Consider the following 23,886-nt stretch of genomic DNA (forward strand, 5'->3'; position numbering starts at 1 on the left):
CCATGTGTGTGTTTTTTTTCTATTCACACTGCACTAAAAACTTTTTGTGTGGATTTGTGTCACTTAGGAGGGCAAAAATCAGAATTGAGACTTTCAGCCGCAGTGTGAACGAAGCCCGAGTCCCAAAAGGCGGAGGGGGATTTGGATGGCAGTGGGGGGTGCAAGTCCAAGTTAAGATGTGTTGGAGTGTTGTAGACTAACAGAGAGTCAAGTCAGATACTGGGGGAAAGGTCAGCCATTGTCCAAACTACAGTGGCAGCCATCAAAAAACTTCCCTGTGCTGCATATATCCTGTAACTGTCCTGTAACTGGGCTTTGCTCCTTCAATTTTCTGAACAGTTCCTCTACTGTAAGAGATGGAGCGGCAGTGCAGCAGGAGTGGACAAACCTTTGAAAATCCTTTGTTTTGATGACTATAATCAGCAGTATTTTTCAGCAGGATAAAACAAATCAAAGCGGGAAAAAATTAAGATACATCATTTTGTAATTTCAGCATAATTCCTTGAGGTTATTTGCTCTCAGGGGGCAGAAAGACGAGGCGTAACACTAAAATAGCCCAGTCAAGACCAAAACTATAATATATATATATAACTATAATGTAGTCACAATTCAAAATGAAGACAAAGGATTTTCTGATTTATAGTATCTGCTGTATGTTTATATCTTAGTCATTGAGGTAGGTAGGGGGGTCGGTGTTGTGTTCAAGGACCTTTCAGTTATGGGATGGTCTCTCCAAACAGTATGGCCTCCCTGTTGCCCACCTGACTTATATTAAAAATCCTCATTACATTGTGGGTAACATGGTAATTGAGGCTCTAAAATCCCTAAACCTAGAATAGAAATATAGACAGTTATTTTAATTATAAAACAACATAATGCATCATCCATCCTCTGCAATATTACTGTTTTTTAGTTATTTGAAATGGTGGATATCATGCACTTTACAGTTAACTGAACTGTTCCTGTACTTCAAAGAACAACATGATTAAATCTTATGAGCAAATAATTTAAATAGCTGAAAGGCAGTGAGACGTAGGGCAACTTTTGGGGGCAATGTTGATGGGCAACCCTGCCCAAGAAGTTGCTTTAATACCACAGGAACACGGGAAACACCCTGGGTCACATTTTGATTGCTGTTGCTGGGAGCGTTGTTGATATATATTGCCCATATAAACACTATAAAACACTATAAAACAGCCAAGACTCAGATGACTTTATGCAACTTCAACAATCTGTTGTCGGTTTGAGGGCTGAAAGAAAAAAAAACACTTTGGAGCCCCTGATTTCCACAGAGGAGACCGGTCAGGTCTCTGTAGTCACTTCAGGAAACAGAAGACAATGTGTTTTTACCTCCATCCTCATAATCCCTATTCACTTTTCTCTCTCTTTCTCTCTCGCTCTCGATAGACTGTGTGAAAAAGTCCATTAGTTGTTTACATATCCCACTTTCTCCTCCTTCACTTGTGAATTAATGTGGCGAAACATGCGGACCCCTTTCCTCTCCTCTCCTCTCCTCACATTTAAAAGCCCATAATCAAACACCTACGCGTTAAATGGAAAGCCATTAATGCTAATGGTATACCTTGGACTGAGTCTAGATGAAACCTTGAAGTGCAGCAGACTATTAGGGCAGCGCAAGGACTTTATCCTCATGTGTTAAAGGGGGACTGTGAGTCATTAGCGCCGCCGGTTATCCGTCTTTCATTTCAGCTAAACGCCTCTTTATCAAAGCCGCAGCAAACAGTTATGAGAGGGTCAGAGAGCTAAACACGGCTCTGATCTCACATGTCGGGCCTCGGTGTGAGCAGTCGGTTTCAAAAGGGAGAAAAGTTTAAGAATGGGAAAGTTTATGTTGTGAGTTCTCTTACTCGCTTTCCTTGTTGGTGCTTCATAATTGCACCATCTGAGAGTTGCGATGCAGGGCGTGAAGTGAGCAGAGTATCTGTTTCACCGCCGGCCTCATTTGATGCAAAGTGGGACTTTCGAGTCCTGGAATGGCCTATTTTAATAGGATATTTTTTTATATAAACTGCAGCCCTCGGCTCCCAAGACCTGCCTTGGTAAAACAAGGTTCCGAAAAGTTATTTATTTTAAAGGAATACTGAGTAGGATTTTGCTGGTTGTGGCTTGTAAACACAGCTTTCACAGTTGACCCCTCGTCCCTGCAGTTGCCAGAATGGTACAAAACAGTAAAAAAGTACAGCGAGGCAAACGCCAAGCAGACAAGGCCTGTTCCAAAATGAGAGTGAATCCGGGGTTTGCTTTCACCTGTTGGAGAGTGTTGAAGGAGAGGATTGGGATGAAGAGCGATGCAGAGTCGGCCCGTTTTCTGTTGGACAGGTAGCTGCCGGTTAGCTTAGCTATCAGCTTTTCTACTACAAAGAAGCTATGCTAACAACGGTAGCTAGCTGCCTAGCTAACGACACACACTCGCTCTAACCAGAACTCCAGTTACTCTGACTACTCTTACTCTTTTAGATATAAAAGGGTTCAGCAGTGGTTTTGGTTGCAGGACTCACCTGCTGCCTGAAGGTTGATGCCCAGAAACGTCCTGAACATTCAGAAATAAGAAAATCCAGGCAGCAGGCAGCAGGCTCTCTGCAGACACACACACACTGTCACACACTACCAATGAGCCATGAGTAATGATTGAGTAGGATCATTTTTGGAGGAGTTCATGTTATTTCAAAATCCTGCTCAGTATGCCTTTAAACAAACCAAATGACAAAAAAGGAAGCTCTAAGCTTCAGGGTGAGTCAGTGCCAAAACAACAAACAAAAGGAAACTAACTGGGGGAGGACAACCTAACTTTCCTTACAAAAGAAAATAAAACAAATGAGTGAGCAGAAGAAGTTTCACCGCTGGCCTCATTTGATGCAAAATGGAACTTTTGAGTCCTGGAATGGCCTATTTTAATACGACAGTCTGTTATATAAAGTGCTGCCATGTTCCTGCCCTGTGGAAATGTGTGGTCACTCCTGTACCCAGTGGGCAGTGCGCTGCGGGACGCACCACTTCCCCTCGTGAACCAAACTGTGAACCGTTACAGATTTTCAGCTTTCAATTTCTGACCTGCCAGTCCACCAGGAGCTCTTACAGGTCGAGAAATGTCAAAGAAATCTCATGAAATGTGAGAGTATTTTATTTTTTTTTTTACAAACAGTCCACAGTTCACTTACTGACATTTATCCTTCAGGTTATTTTTAGGACCCCCCCTCCTACCACCCGGTCCCCCCTCCTACCACCCGGTCCCCCCCTCCCCCTCCACACCCCCGTGGAGCTCAGATGGTCCGGTCCAGGCAGAGGAAGGGGAGTGGTAGGGGAGAGAGGGGAAACGTTCAACAATCACTGCATTAACATGATGCCCAACATGACCAACACAACTGGACTGTACTGCTCTCTGAGAACAGAGGATATGTGACCTTTTTCATTTTGGATATAATGTTTAAAAAAATCTCTCCAGCGTCAGGGTTTTTCTTTTTTTTCTCTCTCTCTCTCTTTGATTCTACATTATATTTTAAAGGATAACAAGGAAGTTTGGTAAAGTTTGCTCCAACCCAGAGCGCTTCAGAAACATGTTGATCACAAGTGAGTACCTCCGAGTTCCAGCTGATGTGTTTGTTATGATAGATAGATAGATAGATAGATAGATAGATAGATAGATGACAGTTGACAGTCATGCTTGATGAAATTAATTAAACAGGTGATTGCTCAATTTGCTTAACGAGTGTTACTTAATGAGGACTTAATGAGGAGCCCTTCATAAAATTGTACATTATTGTTGTGGTTGCATTAATTGAAGATACATTTTAAGCCGTTTAGCCTCTAGATATTAGTGTAAAAATGTAATAGTTATATTAATAAAATAGGGTGTTTGGTGCAGTTGGTGCTGCTTTGATAACAAGGCTTGTCTTGATTCATGAGAAGGAGGAAAAAATAAGGAATTTAAAGCACTCCAGTCTGAACTGAGAAGGCTTTATTGCTGAAAGGCCGTGGGCCTGAAAACATGTTGAGCGCCGTTTTAAACTCTGCAGGAGAATAAAGGCTTTTTCTGTGGTAGGAAGGGCGTAGGACTGGCTGTGAATGTGTGTGGGGTGCAGAGGTCAGGAGGCTGCTTTCAGAATGAGAACTGATAAAACTGCTTGGAAATGTAATCACTAATGAAATCTACCGGATTACTCCAACTCAGAAATGAAGTTGACTTTCAGTTGAATTTGTGTTGCTTTGTGTCCAAGAGCCAGAGAATATGTACATCAGCCTCTATAACATGATGCTCTTTAAACATGTAAATTACATGTAAATAATCCAAAAACGAATTGCCTATTTTCATAAAGTATCCGTAGCCTGTAATGTTTTTAACTGTAACTAGTATGGAGCACAGTTATCATGCTGCTAATCACTTCTGTAATCCCATTACATGTAATTTGTGTGTGTGTGTGTGTGTGTGTGTGTGTGTATTATAGGGGGATGTTGGTATGGAAGGGGCTTCTGGGAATGCAGCTCTGGGAAGACTTTTTTTTAAGCTATAGGCATTTTAGTTGTGTTGTACACATGAAGTTATTGCCTTAATTTGTAGACTTATTAGCAGCTGATTGAACAGATAATAGTGAGATAACTGAACTGCAAACTTAAAGGAAAAATTCCCTTTGAATACTTTTATACTGTTAGATCTCATCAGTCTGTGATGTTCAATGTATTCCAGGAGTTATTTTGTGATGAAGTGTTTCCCACTTTCCCTCAACCTGCCTCGTCCACTTCTACTTCAGTTAGTGATTTCCTACGTTTCCCAGAATGCCTTTCAACAACTCTCCTAGCTGTGGGTTATTCATGTAGGTGGAGAGAGCGATAGTGATAGTGATAGTGATAGTGATAGTGATAGTGATAGCGTAGTAAGAGCAAGAGAGTTTGTCCAGTCAAGACAAAGTGAGAGTCGCTCCCCAGACTCTAAACCCAACCTGGCGTGATGCTGCATTGCATTCTGGTCTCTCTCCTGCTCCTGTGGGTGGAGAAACTGGTCTCTCTCCTCTTCTACGATGGATTTCTCCCTGTATGATTGTTGAACGTCTCTCGGTGCAAAATGGCGGCTCTAGAAAGAAGCCCTCGCTCTTTGATTCTGAGGGACTGACACCAAAACCTGACGCTTACCGCCGATGTTTTACATCCTGAAACATTTTCTCATATCAAACTCCACTGTAGCTGCTGGAAATATCTGGAGGTGACGTCACCTCGTCTTCGATTGTCCAGTTATCCACAGGAATAAGAAAAGTACACAGCCAGAAAGGTTACAGGTGCTGATGCTACACACAAAATAGCACTGGAAATGGCTAGGATGGCATTTATATTAAGTGAAAAAACTATATTAATTCTTTTTTTTTAGGAAAATTTGTAATATGTAGTTTACCAGCCCTTGACAGGTGAACCGAAACGTTGATTTCGGACGGTGCATATATCAGCTGAAGTGCTCCAACTGCAGTAATCCACTGAACACACGTGGCTTGGCTTCAGCTGGTTCTCTGCCTGGGATCACAGCAGACTGACCCGCACATTGTGTTGCGTCATATCTATTTCCACGTAATTCCCCCCTTTAGTCTTCCCAATTAGCGCTGCGGTAACCTGAGAGCGTTTACACTGACTGACTCCTCTGTAGCCATCTTTCCACTGGCAGGCCGCGGCGGGGCAGACTGTGTTGTTAGCAACGCAGGGCAACAGAGCGGAGGGAAGATTAGACCTATGAGCTAATGCACAGCTACACCTGCCAACTGAGGCTGGGGAGGAACGGACTGAGCTAAGCCATGCTCCGTGTGTGTGTGTGTGTGTGTGTGTGTGTGTGCACAGGCATGACATTTCTTGATATGAGCACAATGTCTTCATATCGTCACAAGGTTTTTTTGTCATAATTTCTTTTAGAATTTGTGTTTAAAGAAAAGTGATTTTGTTTAAAAAAAAAAAAAAAAAAGTGTCAGTGTGTGGGATTTACTGAGTTTGAAAGGTTTTCACCAATACTTTATTCACGGACCAAAGATTACCTGCAGTTCTGAAACACCTTGTTCAGAAATCCATTTTGGACGCCTCTCTCTCTCTCTTTCTCTCTCTCTCTCTCTCTCTCTCTCTCTCTCTCTCTCTCTCTCTCTCTCTCTCTCTCTCTCTCTCTCTCTCTCTCTCTCTCTCTCTTAAGCATTGAATTGCAGCCTCAGCGATTTGGAAATTGCAGAAGTTCATATTGCGATTTTTTTTTTTTTTTTTTTTGATTCATTGTTCAGCTCTACTGTGCAGGAAAAAGTGACAAAAATAGAGGTCGGGGGGGCGGATGGGAGGAGACTCTGGGGTTTGACTCCCAACTCGTACAAAGAATATTTATATTGTGAGAGAAGTTTTAATTTTCAGCAAAGGTTTTTCCTTATTTATCCATGACCAAAACTTAACCTTCACCAAATTGTTTTAGTTGCCTGAACTCAACCGTTAGCTCACCTTTTCACATGACGAACAGGTGAAAATGGTGTGCTCAATTTGTGCTAATGTCATATAATCTTCACAATTCACGTAATCTGAGTTTCAGAATTTGTGTTCAGTTCACAACATTTTTGCTGTGTGTGTGTGTGTGTGTGTGTGTGTGTGCGTGTTTTGAGAGAGATGAGAGAAAGCATGTGCATAGTTCATGTCTGTGTTTTTCTGTGCTTGTGCGCTTACTTGCCTGTGTAAGTGTTAATGGTGCGTGCACGTGTGTGTGTGTGTGTGTGTGTGTGTGTGCATAGTATAAGAGAATCACCAAAAACAGCGATTGGTGTTGCTGCCTGGTTCCATGGCCTGTGTAAAGTGGGATTGTTTTTTCACGGTGACAGTATGCAGGCGCCGTCACAGTGACGATTGTGACTTTTTCCATATTAACTGTGGCATCTCTCTGACTGAGCGAGCGGTCTGGTTCACTCTGTCTGCCAGGGTCACTTCAGGTCACTTTGGGTTTGGAGAGTGAAGCTCCGACTTCGGTTACACCTGTCACTATTGTCAGTGTGATTTGTGAGATCTGATTCTCAAGCGTGGGTTTCATGACACCGCTTCACTTCCACATTTGGCCTGACATTAGATGGTAGAGGATGTGTTCGCTGTGGCTGGTGTTTGCATAACTTTTTCACATTTTCTCTCACACTTTTACTTTATCCCACTTTTCCCATGCCATCTCTTTACATTGCTGTATGCCAAGTTGCATTAATACGACAAGTGTAGTAACACTGAAAAGACTAAAGGGGAATGCCACTCAAATTAAGACTTTGCATACTGCTGCTGTCAGAGGAAAACCTTGTGTCTCTTTTCAGAAATTAACATATTAACAACAATTAACAAAACCATTGATTTGGGAGGGGAAAGTAACACATATCACACATATAAAGTTGCAGGAACTGGAATCAGATTTGTTTTGATTCCCCGCCGCCAAAATCTCTAACCTGGCAGGATGACAGGTTACCTACTTGTGAGTCATGTGACTTTTGTTTACAAGTCCTGGTTCACCTATAATTGGCCAGTGTGAACCTAAATGAACCAAATACAAAAATGCAACAAAGGAAACTTTTCCACCATTTGGTTTCTTTGGTTTGGACCAAAGAAAACAAACTGTAGGTGTGATCGTACCCTTACATTTGGGAGCTCTCTTTTTCTACTTTGCTAGAGCAGTATTGTATGAAATTGGATGAACTGGAGACTCCTCCATGTCGGATTTTCTTTCAGAGGTCAACATGCCCAAAGCCGCATATGTCTCTTGGCTGGCCAGGCGAATTCGCAGGTCAGAGTTCAGCACATGTAATAGTTTTCGCACACTTTGCTGCACAGTCTGAGCGTGCCTGAAGAGCCTCAGCTAAATGTCTAAAAGCCGTGTGTCTGCCTTGTCAGTCTCAAACCCAAATCTCCAGGCCGAATCAAACGGACCGTCTCACCCAAGCAGCCAGATCATCGAACCGCCCGAGTATTCAATATTTAAGTTTAACCCCGCTGATGTTTGAAGGCCTTTCACATCGCTTTTACGCACCGCTAAGCACCTGCGTGGTTGGAGAAAAAAAAAAAAAAAAAAGCTGCAGTGTTTGCTCTGCTTGCATTTGTGGGAGATGCTTGAGAGAGTTTGGAGAGGCTCCGGAGGCGCGGCTGGAGATCAGAGGTTTGTCAGCTGTCAGAGAGGAGCGATGTCTCTCTCTGCCTCTGATGGTATTCTCCTGTCAGACGGATCAGATCGGCGAGGGGAACTCTAAGATGTCCGCGGTCACGAAGGCCCGGAGGGGGAATGCTAAAACTCTATTAGTGACTCACAGTGGGTGTGTGTGGGTGTGTGTGTGTGTGTAAGGTGCAGTGATATGAACTTCCATGACAGACAATATTCCAGAGAACCAGGTGTCAGACCAAGACTTGTAATTTCTGACCAAACCTCTAAGAATACGCCAAGAATTTACATACATTTACAGTGGAGGCACTGGTGTTAAAGCAGTGTGCAACAGTAACTTTATTGATTTTTTGGGGGGAAATTTAAAAAAATTACCTCCCCCAAGAACAATTTTTACCTGCCAAAATATAATATAAAGTTTTCTCAGAAATATGACACCCTACCCTGTTTCAATGCTATTTTGTTTACCAAATAAATAATAAAGATACAAGAGCCAATGTACAGTTTTAATTTAAAAATTGCTCACTCACTTGTTAATTTTATTTTCTGGCCTCACGCTTGCTATGTCTATCTAGTGAAGGTGTAACAGTGTTGGGGAAAGTTACTTTTAAGCATAATTAGTTACTTAACATCATAACTTACCTTACAAAGTAACTGTTATGCCAGTATGTTATGCAGGTGCAGTACTGGTTCTGTAGGAAAGTGGTGGAAATCCAACTTCATACAGTGGATCAAAACACACACACACGCGCGCACACACACACACACACACACACACACACCTTAAGCACACATCTCTGCTCAGCACCCCCGAGAGGAAAAAACACTCCACACCTGTCAAAAGGGAACAATGAGCTTATTAACGGCCTGGTTGTGTTGTTTCATTACATCACATTTTAGGCATTCAGCCGCTCTCTTATCCTGAGCAACTTGCACTGATTGCAGCAACAGAAGAAGCTTAAAATCCTAAATTACCAACATTGCTGGCAAGTAATAGTAATGAGTACAGAGGGGTACTGACTACCCAGGGCCCCAAACTGAGGGACGGCCCCTAAAGAGTCTGGACTAAAATGCAGTTTGTGGTCCTCAAGTGTGTAGTTATGAATATTTTATATTTTATTTCACACCACTCTGGTTTTGAAACAGGGTTTGGTTGAAATCTACAGCGCTGCAAACAAATAATACTTTCTCAAAAATATGATACAGCAGCTGTTGTGCTGTTTTATCTGAGACAAACTGGAACAAGCAGGAATAAAGTTTGGCTAAATTGCCCTCCCAAGACAGTGTGTGAACAGCGGACGACTGGTGAAAGTTTGGTTACAGCTGCCAATCGGTGCTTATTTTTTAACTTCAGTTCCATTTAAAAGAAATTTACTTTTTTAACAATAAATTATTTCAATCTTGAGTTACTCAGTCAGGCTACAGTGGGCTCTTCCACTTCTAGTGTGATTTTGCCACTTGACTTTAAGCTCATTTTCCTTGCCACTGCATCAGTAGCTAAGAGAAAAGTAAATACAATTAATAAATAAAAATAAGCAAAGAAAAAGTGCCCTTACATGCATAATTTGCTCAGCCCCAACTTGAAGGTAATGTATAGAAAGGATGGATTAAAAAGGGAGAGGGGTGGGATTCAGGGGGGCCCCATGCTTGCCTTTGCCTAGGGCCCCCAAATCATTAAGACCACCCCTGGTCCTAGATGGAATAATGGTGGAGCTGGGACGAGAGGGAAGTGGGCCTATATTACAGGCCCCATAATTCCTAGCTGCACCCATGGTGCTCAGGTCAAAGCCTCAGCATCCAGACAACAAATGTAACACCCCCCGCCCCCCTCCCTCCCCCTCCATACAGAAACACCAAACACACACGGTCCGCCGGGCACGTAACCTCACCCTGCCCGCTCCTCTCAGCACCCACAAACACGCCGTCCAATTTCCTGTGGCTGCGAGAGGGCGGAGCCACCCGAATCAGCCGCATCTCTTATCAGCACCCAAAGGGCCCAAACCACAGCTTCCTCAGAGGCGAGTCGTTTGGAAAACGGAAGAGGCCGCTGCCTGCTTTGGCCTTATTGGAACAGGAGCGCCGCAGATAGCATCGTACTTACGTAAGGCCGAGCCGAGGAGAGCGAGGAACGGGGGGGGGGGGGGGACCGAGCGCGGGCCAAGTGGAACGTTCATTATGGTTTTCCGACAGGTGTGAAGTGTTTTGTTCCTCGTCGGATTCATAATTCATCTGGAAATTAGGTCAAGTCGTGTTTTTGGGGTCATTCTTCGGCCTGCGACTGACCGACTCGCTGTCGTTTTGTGCTCCGTACCCGTCTTTCTGTTCCAGTTTTTACGTGTTTGTTGCTCTCCCTGTCTGTCTTTCTGTCCGTCTGTCTGTCTCTCTGTCCGTCTCTCTCTCCCTGTCTGTCTTTCTGTCTGTCTCTTACTCCCTGTCTGTCTTTCTGTCCGTCTGTCTGTCTCTCTGTCCGTCTCTCTCTCCCTGTCTGTCTTTCTGTCTGTCTCTTACTCCCTGTCTGTCTTTCTGTCCGTCTGTCTGTCTCTCTGTCCGTCTCTCACTCCCTGTCTGTCTTTCTGTCCATCTGTCTGTCTTTCTGTCTGTCTCTCACTCCCTGTCTGTCTCTCTGTCCGTCTCTCTCTCCCTGTCTTTCTGTCTGTCTTTCTGTCTGTCTCTCTCTCCCTGTCTGTCTCTCTCTCCCTGTCTCTCTTTCTGTCTGTCTCTCTCTCCCTGTCTGTCTCTCACTCCCTGTCTGTCTCTCTGTCTGTCTCTCACTCCCTGTCTGTCTTTCTGTCTGTCTTTCTGTCTGTCTCTCTCTCCCTGTCTGTCTCTCTCTCCCTGTCTCTCTTTCTGTCTGTCTCTCTCTCCCTGTCTGTCTCTCACTCCCTGTCTGTCTCTCTGTCCGTCTCTCACTCCCTGTCTGTCTTTCTGTCTGTCTCTCACTCGCCTGTCTGTCTTTCTGTCCGTCTCTCACTCGCCTGTCTGTCTTTCCATCCGTCTCTCTCCCTCCCCGTTTCCCTCAGACAGAATATTCCTGTCCACTGCACCTCTGTTTGTCCACGTCTCATTGAAATAAAATATTCTTTTCATCACAAACCTGCTGCAAGGGCATATCTGTTTGGCAACACTTGCATCATCTGAAGCTTGATTTCAGGTAGGGATGCTGCAGTACTGAGGCTGCTGGGGCATATCTTTCTGACAACCGGCTAAAATAGGGTTTAATTATCAGAATTTACCAATATTTTAGCTACAACTAGACATTTCTATGTAAAATTCACCTGACTTATAAGCATAATCACAAGGTGAGGCTGCAACAGAGAGGACCGTCCCATCCTCCCTCTATGAGATGCCATTTTTTATGTCATTTAAGTTTTTATTTGTTTTCCAAATCCAGTTTTTGAAACGGTACACACCAAAATAAACATTGTTGGCATTGGTATTGGCCAAAAGGATATGTGTGCAGAATAAAGGAGTAGAAAAAAACAACTCTGCAGACTAGATAACAAGAAACTGTCAGTCTTACAGCACAAGTATGATCATATTGATGTTTTCCCTAAACCAAAAACCCCTTAATATACATCTTAATATATCATCTTAATATACAAAGTCATCCCACAACTCCTTAAATTCCCCTTTTAAGATGTTTCAGTCTAGCTACTGTATATTCCAAAGAAGCGTTCTCAGTCATAAGCTTTCTCCATTCCATATAAGTCATACATACACATATATAAGTCCACACAAATTGTACATCTGTAAATACATAGTCGTATCTATCGTATTTGTATTCCCTGTGTAGTGACACTATTTATTCATTTTTGGTACTTTGGTCACACACTAAATGTAATACTGAGCCCTTGTAAAAAGCCCCTGGATGACCCACTTAGTCACTGTATATACTGTATATATTTTCAGGAATCTCTTCTTTCTTTCTTCTCTGTCTCTGATGTTTGATATTTAAATTCTATTTGCAAAGCTTGATTGCTGCTTGTTTGTCTGTCTAAATGTCTGTATATTGCACTGCACCAACCTCACCAAGTCAAATTCCTAATATGTGAAAATGTACCTGGAGAAAACAAACCTGATTCTGATTCTGTCTTGCAGCGATAGTACAGCCAACCAAAATCAGCCCAAACGGAGCTGTGTGGTGAAGCCCTGTGGCAGTGGTGTTGTGTCTCCTGAGGGGCAGAGCTGCTCTCTCCGCTTCAAGCTTCCTTTTAAAAGCTCCCTCCAAACAGGAAGTGCCCAGGGAAACTCCCACATAGCATGCAAGAATGTGCCAGTTTCCTCCTTAAACACTTCCAACCCACTGTCCTGCATCACACCCATTCTGTAAAGCTGGAATGGAGTAAACGGTCTTGTGATGAATAGATTTATCCCCGGCTTCCCATCCAACATTCAAAATAATATCCTCACTACTCAATTTTAAATTCCCACAAATCTTGTTTTCAGTATCTTTTTATATATTGATGCTGAGTGTATCACAGCGAATTAAAGAAGGCACTACTGCACTACTTTTTCTTCATTTTCCCCTCTGTCGAGCCCAAAGACGCCCCCATACTACTCCTTACTTGTAGGTATTTTGTTGGATCACATGTTTCCCACTCGCCTGCCAGTTGTCTCACATAATCAAACCTTTTCCCAGATGGGTTGTTCTGTATTGAAGAGTAGCTCTGCTTATACTGTGATATTCCTAATAGTTTTGTAATAGTATGTTTGCCCGATACACCACTGGCTGACTGATTACATTTACTCCTGTTACTGTAATTGAGTAGCTTTTTTGTATACTTCTTTGAGTATGTTTTAAAGTCAGTATTTTTACTTTTATTCAAGTACGTTTTTGCTGAAGTCTAACCACTCTCCATATCTCTCATCAGTGAATTTATGGCCCTTTTATCTCTTGGTATTGGAGAAAGTGTTGTTTTTTTTATCAAGAATCCCATCTTGAACCTGGTTGAAGTCCCCTGTGGTCATCAGCTATTTCCTCCACCAGCTTCCTTACTCGGGGCAAAAATATTGCACAAATTATCCTTAATGCCATTTATTTCAGCTTGAACACATATTCTTCCCTCATTGTCCTTTTGTTGATTTAACATGACAAAGATTCAGATGTTGGTATGATCACTTCTCCGCTCACAGTGAGTGACGAATCAAAACTTCAGAGTAGAAATCCAAACTGTCTCCTGAACAGCAGCAGAGGAAGCCGGACTCACCAGCGTTAGATCTTCTCCTCTCTCGTCTCTTTGGTTTCCTTTGGTGTGAAGCATCACAGAGCGGCCGGGTCGGTAAACATGAGCGAGCTGTGTGATGTTTACTGACATCACGTTATAGGATTTCTGGGTTTTGAAGTATACATTTTTCAGTGAGTTACCTCTCACTGCCATTTTTGGAGCCGTCAACATGCAAAGATCCGGCACTGAACACCTTGTAACTTGTCAGAAATCAAGGCAAATCGACTTTGTTTTATGTTTGTTTTTTGGCAAGGTTGACTGAAAATACATACACTTATGATAGAGTTCAACACATTCACTTGAGTCAGACTCGAGTCGCAATTTGAATTGCTTGAGACTTGACTTGATGCTTGAAGAGAAGACTTGAGACTCGACTTGACTTGGGTTCTAGTGACTTGGGACTTGACTCTGACTTGTACTTTGATGACTTGAAAAGGTTTCTAAAGTCTTGACTTGAGATCTTGTGTTTGTGTAAATGACTTAGATTGAAAGTGATGAGATTTGTTCCAGCAGACGACTGAATTTAAATTCTGTTTTCTGAATTTGTATGGAATGATTGAATTTATTGAAGTTGAAACTGATTATAGAAATCAAACTCATGATGCTCTTACCAAGTTTTTATCCTATTAAAACCATATTGCATTGAAAAGTCCTAGATATTTAGTTTTCTTTAAGATATTAAATTGATACTGGACTCTTGATTTGACTTGGACTTGACTTGCTAATCTACATTTAGACTTGAGACTTGTGCCTCAAGACTTGAGACTGACTTGGGACTCGAGCAAAGTTGACTTGGTCACACCTCTGGATATTAGATCTATTTAATGTGGAAAGCTGGTTTTAAATGACAGTCACTTCTGCCCAGTGACCCTCATGACCGCAAACTGCCAAGTCTGAGTCTATATCGTCCAGTAAAAGTAATAGATTGTATCGGTAATAAGGTTTAGCAGTTGGAGTGTCGTCGGTGCCTCACTGAGTTCGGGTTCCTCCCTCCGGTAGATCCACAGATCCCGGGATTTGCAGCTCGTCTCTCGGCTGTGTGAGGCTGCTGCTCAGCAAGCACACTTGATCCCCTTCCTATCTGAAATGTCACATCTCGATCTTGACTCTGGAAAGCGGGCTCAGCGCTCAGATGCTCGGCGAGCGTCGGCACGGCGTTCATTTGAAGGGTCGAGATTAGCCCGCTCGTTTTATGGTAATTCCACTCGCTATTGCTATTCGTCCTTTCCTCCGTTCATTCTTTCTTTCTTGCTTACTGTCTTTGTCTCTCTTGCTCAGTTTTAGTCTGTTTACCTCTCTGTCTCTCTTCCTTTCTCTCTTTTCTTCCTTCTCCCTCTTTCTCTCTTTCTCTCTCTGTCATCTTGATGATTGCCATATTCGCTGAACTTCCTCCAGTGTTTACATATCTGAGCCATCTGCTGTGTGTCGCGCCGCCACCCCAGACGTCGTCTCCTCTCTCGACTCCCGGAGCCTCTGGGAAAAGAGCGAGACCACATCTTAAGATGTTTCCATCCTGCTGTCAAGTGGATTTTAAGCAAACTTTTTGAAATGTCGCAAAAAAAAAAAAAAAAATGCGAAATGCGTTTCTGTCGGCTGGGTTGAAGTCGGAAAAGTTGTTGTTGTTCTTCTTTAGTGTCAGCTAATGTCGGCTGATGTTTCATGCTGTCCGAATACAAAAACAAAGAAAATGCCCTTAGATATATTGTAATAGCCGTAAAACCACAATATTTCTGGGAAGTATTTTACAGCCTTTCACAATATCCAAATCCAAATATCTGCTGTAAATCTTTAAAATTGTGCAATGAGATCGAGCCGAGCCGACATCATTATCTATTCCACACACGATTTTCTGTCTCTCCTTATCGCATACTCTCCTTATCAACAGAAAACTGTGTGAATGCTTTTCTGCAACACTGAGTACTTTTTTTTTTTTTTTTCAAAATTTGCTGTTTCCGTTCAGCTTTTCTAATTCTGTGCATCATAATTTGCATAAAAATACTTGGATGGAAATGCAGCTACTGTGTGACTGTTAATCTATTGTGTGTGTTGCTGTATGTGTGTGTATTTGTAGAGACAGGTATTGTGTCTAAGTGTGTAGGTGTTTGCAGGGGCATGTGGTCTTATGTGCAATTTGTGTGTGTGTGTGTGTGTGTGCCTGTTTCTATATGTGTTTCTTGTATAGGCCTAAGTGTGGATGCACATCTGTGATCATGAGTGTGTGTGGGGGGCCATTATCATCAGGTATTATCTTCAAGTATTTGCACGCATTCCTTCTAATGGCCTTGATAAAACGGCTACCACTTTAACAGAAAGGAGTGCATGGGTGCGTTCGTTTTATCCCGCCATCTGTCCCTGATGTTGCTGTTTAATGCCGCGACTTCAGCGGGCGAAGGCAGATGGATAGAAGAGGAACACGGAGAGAGGATGAAAGCTGGTGGCAGAGAGAGCGGGAAAGAGAGAGCTATATAAACCCAAAACCTCTCTTCTTCTTCTTCTTCTTCTCTCTCATAAGCTCCCATCCCCAGTCAGCCAATTAGCGGTAATTAGAATGGCCTCTTCCAAAGAGTCGCAGATAATTAATAGCCTCTACGTGACGGGGGCCCGCTTCCAATTTTTCTCCCTATGTTTGTATCTTTTTTTTTTTTTTTTTTTTTTTTTTTTTTACAACCAAATGCAAATGTAATTAAACTTTAAACACAGGCGACTGATTAAGAGCAAATATTTGCCCTCTTAAAACGGCCGGAGCATGAAATGATCATAATTAAATAAGATGTTTTCCTTGCTGTTTGCAGAGATTGAAGCCAAGGAGGCCTGCGATTGGCTGAGAGCGGCCGGCTTCCCTCAGTACGTGCAATTATTCAAAGGTAAATATGAGGCTAGTTAATCCTCCAAGTCCAAGGTGATGCAGAGTAAATCCAAATGTTTGCTGAATGACAGCTAGCCGGCGCCCCGGGCTAACGCACGTTCTCATGTGTCTGTCAGACTGCAGGTTCCCCATTGACTTGGAGTGGGCGAAGAGTGATCACCACTTCCTGGATAAGGACGCTCTCGATTCGCTCTGCAGGTAATGAACCGCTGCACTTCACCGGCTCCCTGCTTCTCCTGTGCATGTGCATGTTAAGTTCACCAGTGTGTGTGTGTGTCTGTGTCTGTTTATAAATATATATATCCGTATATCGATTTTGCAAATAAAAATCATTACCTGGCTGAATTTCATCATTCAAGATCTCTAAAATATAGAGGATCCAGTCTGTTAAATTGTTCGTGTTTTTCCAACCTTTCTACCCTTTAAAAAGTACCATCATTTTTTGTTTGTTTGTTTTGTAAGAGGAACAAAACTCTTCATGTGTATGTCTGCAGCGTACAACACCATATTGTGATGATACGGATATGACAACATATGATGATAATATAGGCTAATATATATGTTTCTTCTTCCTGTGCTCGTCTAACCGCCATGCTGTTTCCTCTCTGCTTGCTCTTTTCCATCCAGGAGGTTAAGCACTTTAAACAAATGCGTGGAGATGAGGCTGGAGCCCAGGAGATCAAAGCGGAGGGTGAGTGGAGGGAGAGCCAACGGCGACAAACTCAAACATGGCAGACTTAACCATCACACCCCCCCCCCCCCCACCACCACCACCACCACCGATTTTGACTGATACCAAATGATAGGTCCTCCTCCTCCTCCTCCCCGATTTGTCTCTCTCACTAGTTTCCCTGTCTGGGAGAAAGGGAAGTCCTGCAGCAGAAAAGAAAGCGGGAGAGAGGAGAGAAGGAGACTCAAAAGCCGAAAGTTTGGCGAGAATTAATCATGCAGATTTTTTGTTTTAGGCACTGAGGATCTGAGAAACACGCTCTTCTCTCTCTCTCTTTTTTGGAGGGTATTTTGTATTTCGGTGTTAATAGGCTCTGTAGAGGACTGCTTTTTTTTTTTTTTTTTCAGAATAACTATGTCCCCATTTCCCCCTTTGCATAAATATGTGTCTCATATCCAGATTGTGTCTAGATCTGATGGAGCTGGATTATATTTACACCTGGCATTGAAACCGGTCTCCGGTATAGCCTCTTTGTTTTGCGTGTGCATCCTGGTTGGATCCACGCACAAAATGTAATCTCTGTACACATACTGTAGCTCCTGTGTGTGAATTTCAGACGTACCGCATTTACATTTTGTTGTTAACGTGACCAAATGCCTGTCTGACCTCCAGAAGTGCTTTGGATAATCAGATCTTCAATGCATCAAGATTTACACCTGGATTTTATGCATTTTTGTGCTATTTGATTACATTATCTGATGCATGTTAACGCCAGGTGTAAAGGGGCTCTGTATGATTTTGTCTGTGTGTGTGAATGTGTTCCTGCATACATCTTTGTGTGTGTGTGTGTGTGTGTGTGTGTGTGTGTACAGGTATTAGTGTTGGTGAGCATGTGTTTGTGCATGCCTAGAAAGTCCATCCTCTGTTTGCCCAAGTGTCACTACATGTCCAATTTGAATGTTTGTGCACCATGTTTTTGTCTTGTCTGTATGCAGCTGAGTGCAGGTGTGTGAATGTGTGTGTCTAAACACTCCATCCTCTTCAACCCCCAGGGAGAGGACTGCGATGAGGAAGACTCCTGCGCCATCAGCCCCAAATGGAGCTACGACAGGCGGACGCGGCGCTGGCGACGCCTCGACTCCCCGTTGGACTTCCTCCCCTCGTCCGACAGTCCCACCGGGCCGCAGGACGTGTCTCTGTGTGACGCCGGCGACCGCCACGACATCTGCTCCATCCACAGCTCCAGCAGCACCGAGAGCGAAGGCCACGACGGGCGCCACAAGAGTCACAGAGGCCCAGTTACCACCGCCGTCACCGCCACCAGCACCACGGACGACCAGGAGACCAGCAGGAGCTCTTCCCGCTGCTCTTCCACGAACAAGACCCCGTCCCTGGACACCTCGTTCAGCAGACCCCCCTCTCCTGGCGGAAGCGGCGGAGGGTCGTCGACCTTTAGCCTGGAGGCCGAGCGTTGCTTCCCGGACAAACCGCCCAGGAAGAAGGGCACCAGTCTGCTGAGGAAGATGGAGAAGCTGAGGCTGAGGGGGACGTCCACGCCGCCCACCCCCGGACACAGCGGCAGCAGCAACGGCGGCAGTCACAGTGGGAGCCGGGCCAGGCTGGTTATCAGCGGGCCGGTTCTGGTCCAGGACGGGCCCATGGAGGAGGACAGGCTGAGGAGGCTTCAGTGCCCCGCAAGGTGAGAATTGTTCTCATTCCCACAGCGGCCATTTTGAACACTGTGTGGGAAACTCTGCTCGTATCTATTGTAGTGTATTCTCTAGTGTAGCTTTAAATGTTAAATGTGTAATATTTCTGCTTTACTGAAGCATAAAATAACTAGTAAATATCAGCAGAGGTTCTGAATGGTAGTGAGTGAAACAAAGTGAACAGCCGCAGAGCCGCAGAGACACGGGAGCGGTCGAGGCTGAAGGCCCTCTACAGCACCAAGGTCCATTCAAAAATCAGGCAATTTGTTTTTGCCTTAATTATCGGCATAAACTCACATCATAAAATATAATTTGAGACTTTATTACTAATCGGTAGGGTGTTCTGGTAAATTCGGCATGTATATAATCCTCCAAACTGTTTTAATTTTAATGGACCGGCCCATAAGTTACTTCACACACAAAATAGCGACTTCTTACCTTCGATATGTTCCAAAAACCCACAGACAGCAGGAATCGTGGTGATGTCATGATCCTGATCACAGCAAGCGTCCGTAGAACAAAAAAAGTGCGCTAACTGGGTAAAACATGACAGAAGGTTCATTGTTGTTGGTTGTGAAACAGTCCAACCTGCCCACCATGCTGATGATGGTCTCGCTCTACGGAGGGCAGTGTCGTTGTCATGACAACGCTGAACGATAGAGGCCAGCATCGGACCAGAAATGACACATAGACCCCTCTAACAGTAGTCCTCTGTCTACCTGGGCGTCTCCAGTCTGCAGGGTCGGCCCAGCAGCCGGGCCTCGTCGTCGCCCTCGTCGCCCCACAGCGCCAGCAGCAGCAGCAGCAGCAGCAGCAGCAGCGGCAGTCCTTCAGAGAGCAGCAGCGCCGTCAGCACGCCCAGCCCCGTCACCCGGGTCAGGAGCAACTGCAAACGGACCATCGGGGTCGGTAGCGGAATGACCGACAACAACCAGAACCACCAGAACCAGGGGCTGCTGCTCCACAGAGGCACAGAGGTCAGTCCCTCATGGTTCAGTGTTTGGTGTCCAAAAATAACCGTGGGACTCTCTCCACCTCTGTGAAGGGTGTCAATTAAGAAAAATCTGAATTATTTTTACCAGCAAAAATAACCACTAACCACTAACCACAGAAATATGTTGCCCTGTTTCAGTCCTATTTTGTCCAGACATCCAGTCATCCAGACAGCAGATAAACCAGAGAATAAGTTTGCGTGTTTTGATACAGAGCCATTGTTTTACTTTGTTTTTATCACAGTTAGAGAGAGAGAGTACGGTGGCCAGCAGGGACAATTTGAGAGAAGGCAAAGACCAAAGACTGGATATAACCGAGGCGTTCAAATGTCTCAAAAAGTTACACCAGTGTGGCAGGCGACCCCAAAGACAAATTTTACCGCTATTGGCACTTGGTGGATAGTGTTATGTTATGTACATAGATGGAAAGTTTATTTGCATGCTAAACAGCTAGTAGTTCTCTCTCTTCATTCCTTTTTCCTTTTGTCCCTCTTTCTTTACTTTGTCTCTTTTTTCTTCCTTTCTTTCTTTTCTTTCTCCCCAAATGTATTCTTTTGCTCCATCCATGCATCCTTCCTTCCTTTTTTCCCATCCTTCCTGCTTTCCTTCTTTTCTTCCTTCGCTCCTGCTTTCTTTTCTTCCTTCACTCATCCATGTTAACCCTCACCCATCCCTCCATTCACCCCCTTCAGGACTACAGGAACCAGATCAACAACAACAACAACAGCAGCGGTGACAGTCTGGTCTTCCAGATTCCTCACGGACACAAACCGGGAACCTTCCCCACCTCGCTCACCCACAAACACGCCGTCCTGTCCCCCGTCACCGACAGCCCCTCCGTCAACTGGAGGACCGGGAGCTTCCACGGTTACCGGGGGCGAAGCAGTTGCCGCCGCAGCGCGTTGGCGTCGCCGGCGACCGATGATTCTTCTTCCTGCGATGTCGGCGTGCCCGGCCCCCTCCCCGCACTGGAGCACCGGGTCAGCATCTACGACAACGTGCCGGACCAGCCGCTCTGTGGGAACGAAGGCGGCGGCGGCGGGAGCGGCAGAGATGCAGAACGGACGGGCGAGGAGACGGAGGTGGGTCACATGACCGAGACTGAAGGTTCACACTTTATGTTCCTTTTTAAAGGGGAAAAAAATGTGGCCTGATGTGCATTTTCCAATATTTCACAAAACGAAACAGATGACTAGATCTTCTAATGTCTCTTTTGAGTAAAGAGCTAATATAATAGTCATTATTTTAAATTACAATTTTATTATAATTATCCGTTTTATTTGGATAGCGCTAATTCATTTTAAACATTAATTCATTTTACTTAATCAACTTCTATCAGCGACTAAGGGGGGCTGGGAGAGTCTGGAAAGTCCAATGGAGAGTTTTTGTTGCAAAACAGTGAACAAGCCAGAAAGTGAGTTTTTAAAGCATCATTGGTATTGATCAGCAACTCTATCAACCCCCCGCAGATATATTATGGCCATTTTGTGCTATGGAACAAGAAAAATCTTGTTTTTATTGCACCTTTAATGCAGTGTTGTTTTATCAATCAAATAAATGCAAACATCACACTCAAATTAAAACGGGTAAAACAAGAAGGCAGCACAAAATAAAAGGTTAAAAATAAAGGTAAATAAAACATATAATGGTAAAACATTACATATATATATATTTAAAGACATCACCTAAAAGCAAGTCTATAAAAATAGGAGCTGATTCAAAAGCGGATATTGATTCTGCTGGCCTGAGCTCCTCAGTGAGGTCATTTTTCAATAATATCCCATACTAAGTTATTCCATCAAGCCAGAAATCATTCTGTGAGTGCGGATATCAAATGGTGGATATCTCATTATGGACTGAAGCTCTTCAATCATCTCTGATATTCATTACTTTAATTCAGTTAATATTTGAAGTGGATAAAAATTGGCAAGTGATTGCTGCCAAGTAAGAATCATCATTAAATATTATTAAAGTTATGAGCTATCCTAAGGTCTACTTAGAAAATAGTTGAGAAACCATCACTTCTGTTTCTGAAGCTTGGAGAAATCAGGTGATAACTTTCCTCCAAAATGGATACAGAGTGTTTTCGAATGAAATCCTGAATTTGCAAAACCTTAACATCTACCAGGATCTAGGTGGATCACCTGATGAGAAAGTAGAGGAGCATGTACTCTGAAATGTTTAAGAGCCAATGTCATTACATTTCAATGACGCCATTGGATTGTATTTTTTCTTGAGCTTGTCACCTAGAATTCAGAAAACAGATGGGAAAAATCTTGGATCATTTTACAAAAACGTTTAATTGTGCTGAGTAACCTAAGTATTGATTTTTGTCAGTTGTCTCTTGAAGCAACGGATGTGAAAGTTTGCCTGTGGTTGTTTGAGGTTCATGACTTGTTCCTCATTCAAACCAATCGGTACTGTTTGCTGTAAGCTACAGTATCTCTTAAGCTTCCAAGTAGCCATTGGTTTTCATGGAGGAATGCTAACAATGCTATCAGTCACTTTCGATGGAATTCCCCTTTGATTTTTTTCCCAAACTCCTTTCCCCTCCCAGGTGAGCCGGCTGATGACGGACGAGGACGTCTTCTCGGCTCTGGACAGCGTCATGGAGCGGATCAGCGACCTGCAGCAGCTGGTCTCCTCCTGGTCCCAAAACCTGTCGGAGGACGACTGTCAGAGAGGCTCCTCCTCCTCTTCCTCCACCTCCTCCTCCTCCTCCTCTTCGTCCCGGGACTCCCCTGCCCTCCCCGGCTCCTCGGCCGCCTCCCCCTGCCCCTCCTCCCCCAGCCACATCCACCTGGAGGTGCAGCGTCCGCAGGAGACGGAGGAGGAGGAGGAGGAGGAGGAGGCGGAGGCGTGTGAGAAGGTTTCTGTGGACGGAGAAGAGGCGAAGACCAGATCGCCGCAACCTGGCAGCAGGTGAGAGAGCTCAGTGTGTAACGGAAAGAGAGGAACACGACCAGAGTTAAAGTCCCCATGACATGAACTCCCAACGAAACCATCACAGATTTTTGAACAGTCCCGCCCCTCCACCCCTCCCATCAAATAAAACTGCATAAAACATGGTTAGAAACAGTTCAGGGAATGAAAAAGACAATAACAGAGACAAGATCATCACATCACAAACAGGAGAAGTAACGTGTTAAATTGTAAAAAATATAAATACTGTATATGCATACTGTGTGTATATACTATATGTAAACTATGGTTAAAAAACAACAACAACTCCATCCAGCCAGTAAGCAGAATTTTGGCTAATATTGCCTAGCAACAACAGTCAGGTCGAGGAAATCTGCCCAAATTATTTGAAGCTTAAAGTTCCAGGTCCCTGGACATTTATGAGTACATGTATGAGTGTGTGTATGTGTGTGTGTGTGTGTGTGTGCGTTGTCTATGTATCTTTGTGTGTATACACATGCACAGATATATGTGTGTGTGTGTATGTGTGCGCATTGTTTATGTTTCTGCCTACTACCTACTTCTTCTATGCATGAGGGCCTAGTTTACATGTGTATGTGTGTGTGTGTTTGTGTGTGTGTGTGTGCCTATATGTCTGTGTGTGTATCCTTACCTCCGTATTGTTGTGTGTGCAGCAGAGTGAGCCAGCAGCTGCACTGGTGCAGCGAGCAGAGCCTCCCCTCCCTGCCTCCCAGTCCAGGAGTGGAGAACCAGTCCGCCTCCCAGTTCCTGCTGCTGCAGAAACTCTCTCTGCTCAAACTCACCGCTCTGATGGACAAATACTCTCCGTCCAGCAAGCAAGGATGGAACTGGTAAGAAGGAGGAGGAGGAGGAGGGTGGGTGGGTGGGGAGGGTAGGGGAGGGAAGAGAATGAGGAAAGGGGTGAGGAGGGAAGATGGAAGGATGGAAAAGAGGGGAGAAGGAGAGGGAAGGTTGAGAGGAGAGAAGGGGGAACAAGAAGAGAGGTGAGATGAGCGGACAGAAGGAGAGAGAGACGGAGGAAAGTGAGGGAAGAGGAGGAGGGACAAGAAGGGGGAGAGGGGGATGGATGATGGAGAGGGAAGAGGAGAAGAGATGTGTGCGATTTTAATGCGAGGGAATAAAGCAGATTGTTGGCGGGGGGGGGGAAACCCAACAAAGCGCCAACGATATTGTTAGATGCTTTGCTCCTACACACCTGCATGGAGAAACTTTCCCTCTTCTTCTTCTTCTTCAAGGGAGCGGCTGCTGAAAGGAGGGCAGGTGGGCGGGGAGGAGGGTAAATATTTCAGGCAGCCTATTTAGAAGTTCATTCATTATTCATGGCTCGGGTGCAACCTT

At 44.2% G+C, this 23,886-nt stretch overlaps 1 protein-coding gene across 2 annotated transcripts in view; it reads left to right on the forward strand.

The window, feature by feature from the left end:
• The first annotated feature begins 3,423 nt into the window (after positions 1–3,423).
• LOC139920337 (rho GTPase-activating protein 7) overlaps positions 3,424–23,886 on the forward strand; it is a 45,999-nt gene continuing 25,536 nt past the window's right edge. The window contains exons 1-9 of one of the 2 annotated variants that reach the window (XM_078286885.1): positions 3,424–3,588; positions 16,161–16,232; positions 16,351–16,432; positions 16,862–16,925; positions 17,957–18,603; positions 19,347–19,590; positions 20,298–20,687; positions 22,163–22,527; positions 23,202–23,378. In XM_078286885.1, the coding sequence (XP_078143011.1) occupies positions 3,576–3,588; positions 16,161–16,232; positions 16,351–16,432; positions 16,862–16,925; positions 17,957–18,603; positions 19,347–19,590; positions 20,298–20,687; positions 22,163–22,527; positions 23,202–23,378 (2,054 nt within the window). In that variant the 5' untranslated portion in view covers positions 3,424–3,575. The remainder of the gene's footprint in view (positions 3,589–16,160; positions 16,233–16,350; positions 16,433–16,861; positions 16,926–17,956; positions 18,604–19,346; positions 19,591–20,297; positions 20,688–22,162; positions 22,528–23,201; positions 23,379–23,886) is intronic. The other variant, XM_078286886.1, reaches the window with a different exon arrangement.

The sequence above is a fragment of the Centroberyx gerrardi genome, chromosome 11 (genome assembly GCF_048128805.1).
Source record: "Centroberyx gerrardi isolate f3 chromosome 11, fCenGer3.hap1.cur.20231027, whole genome shotgun sequence".
Classification (NCBI taxonomy): domain Eukaryota; kingdom Metazoa; phylum Chordata; class Actinopteri; order Beryciformes; family Berycidae; genus Centroberyx; species Centroberyx gerrardi.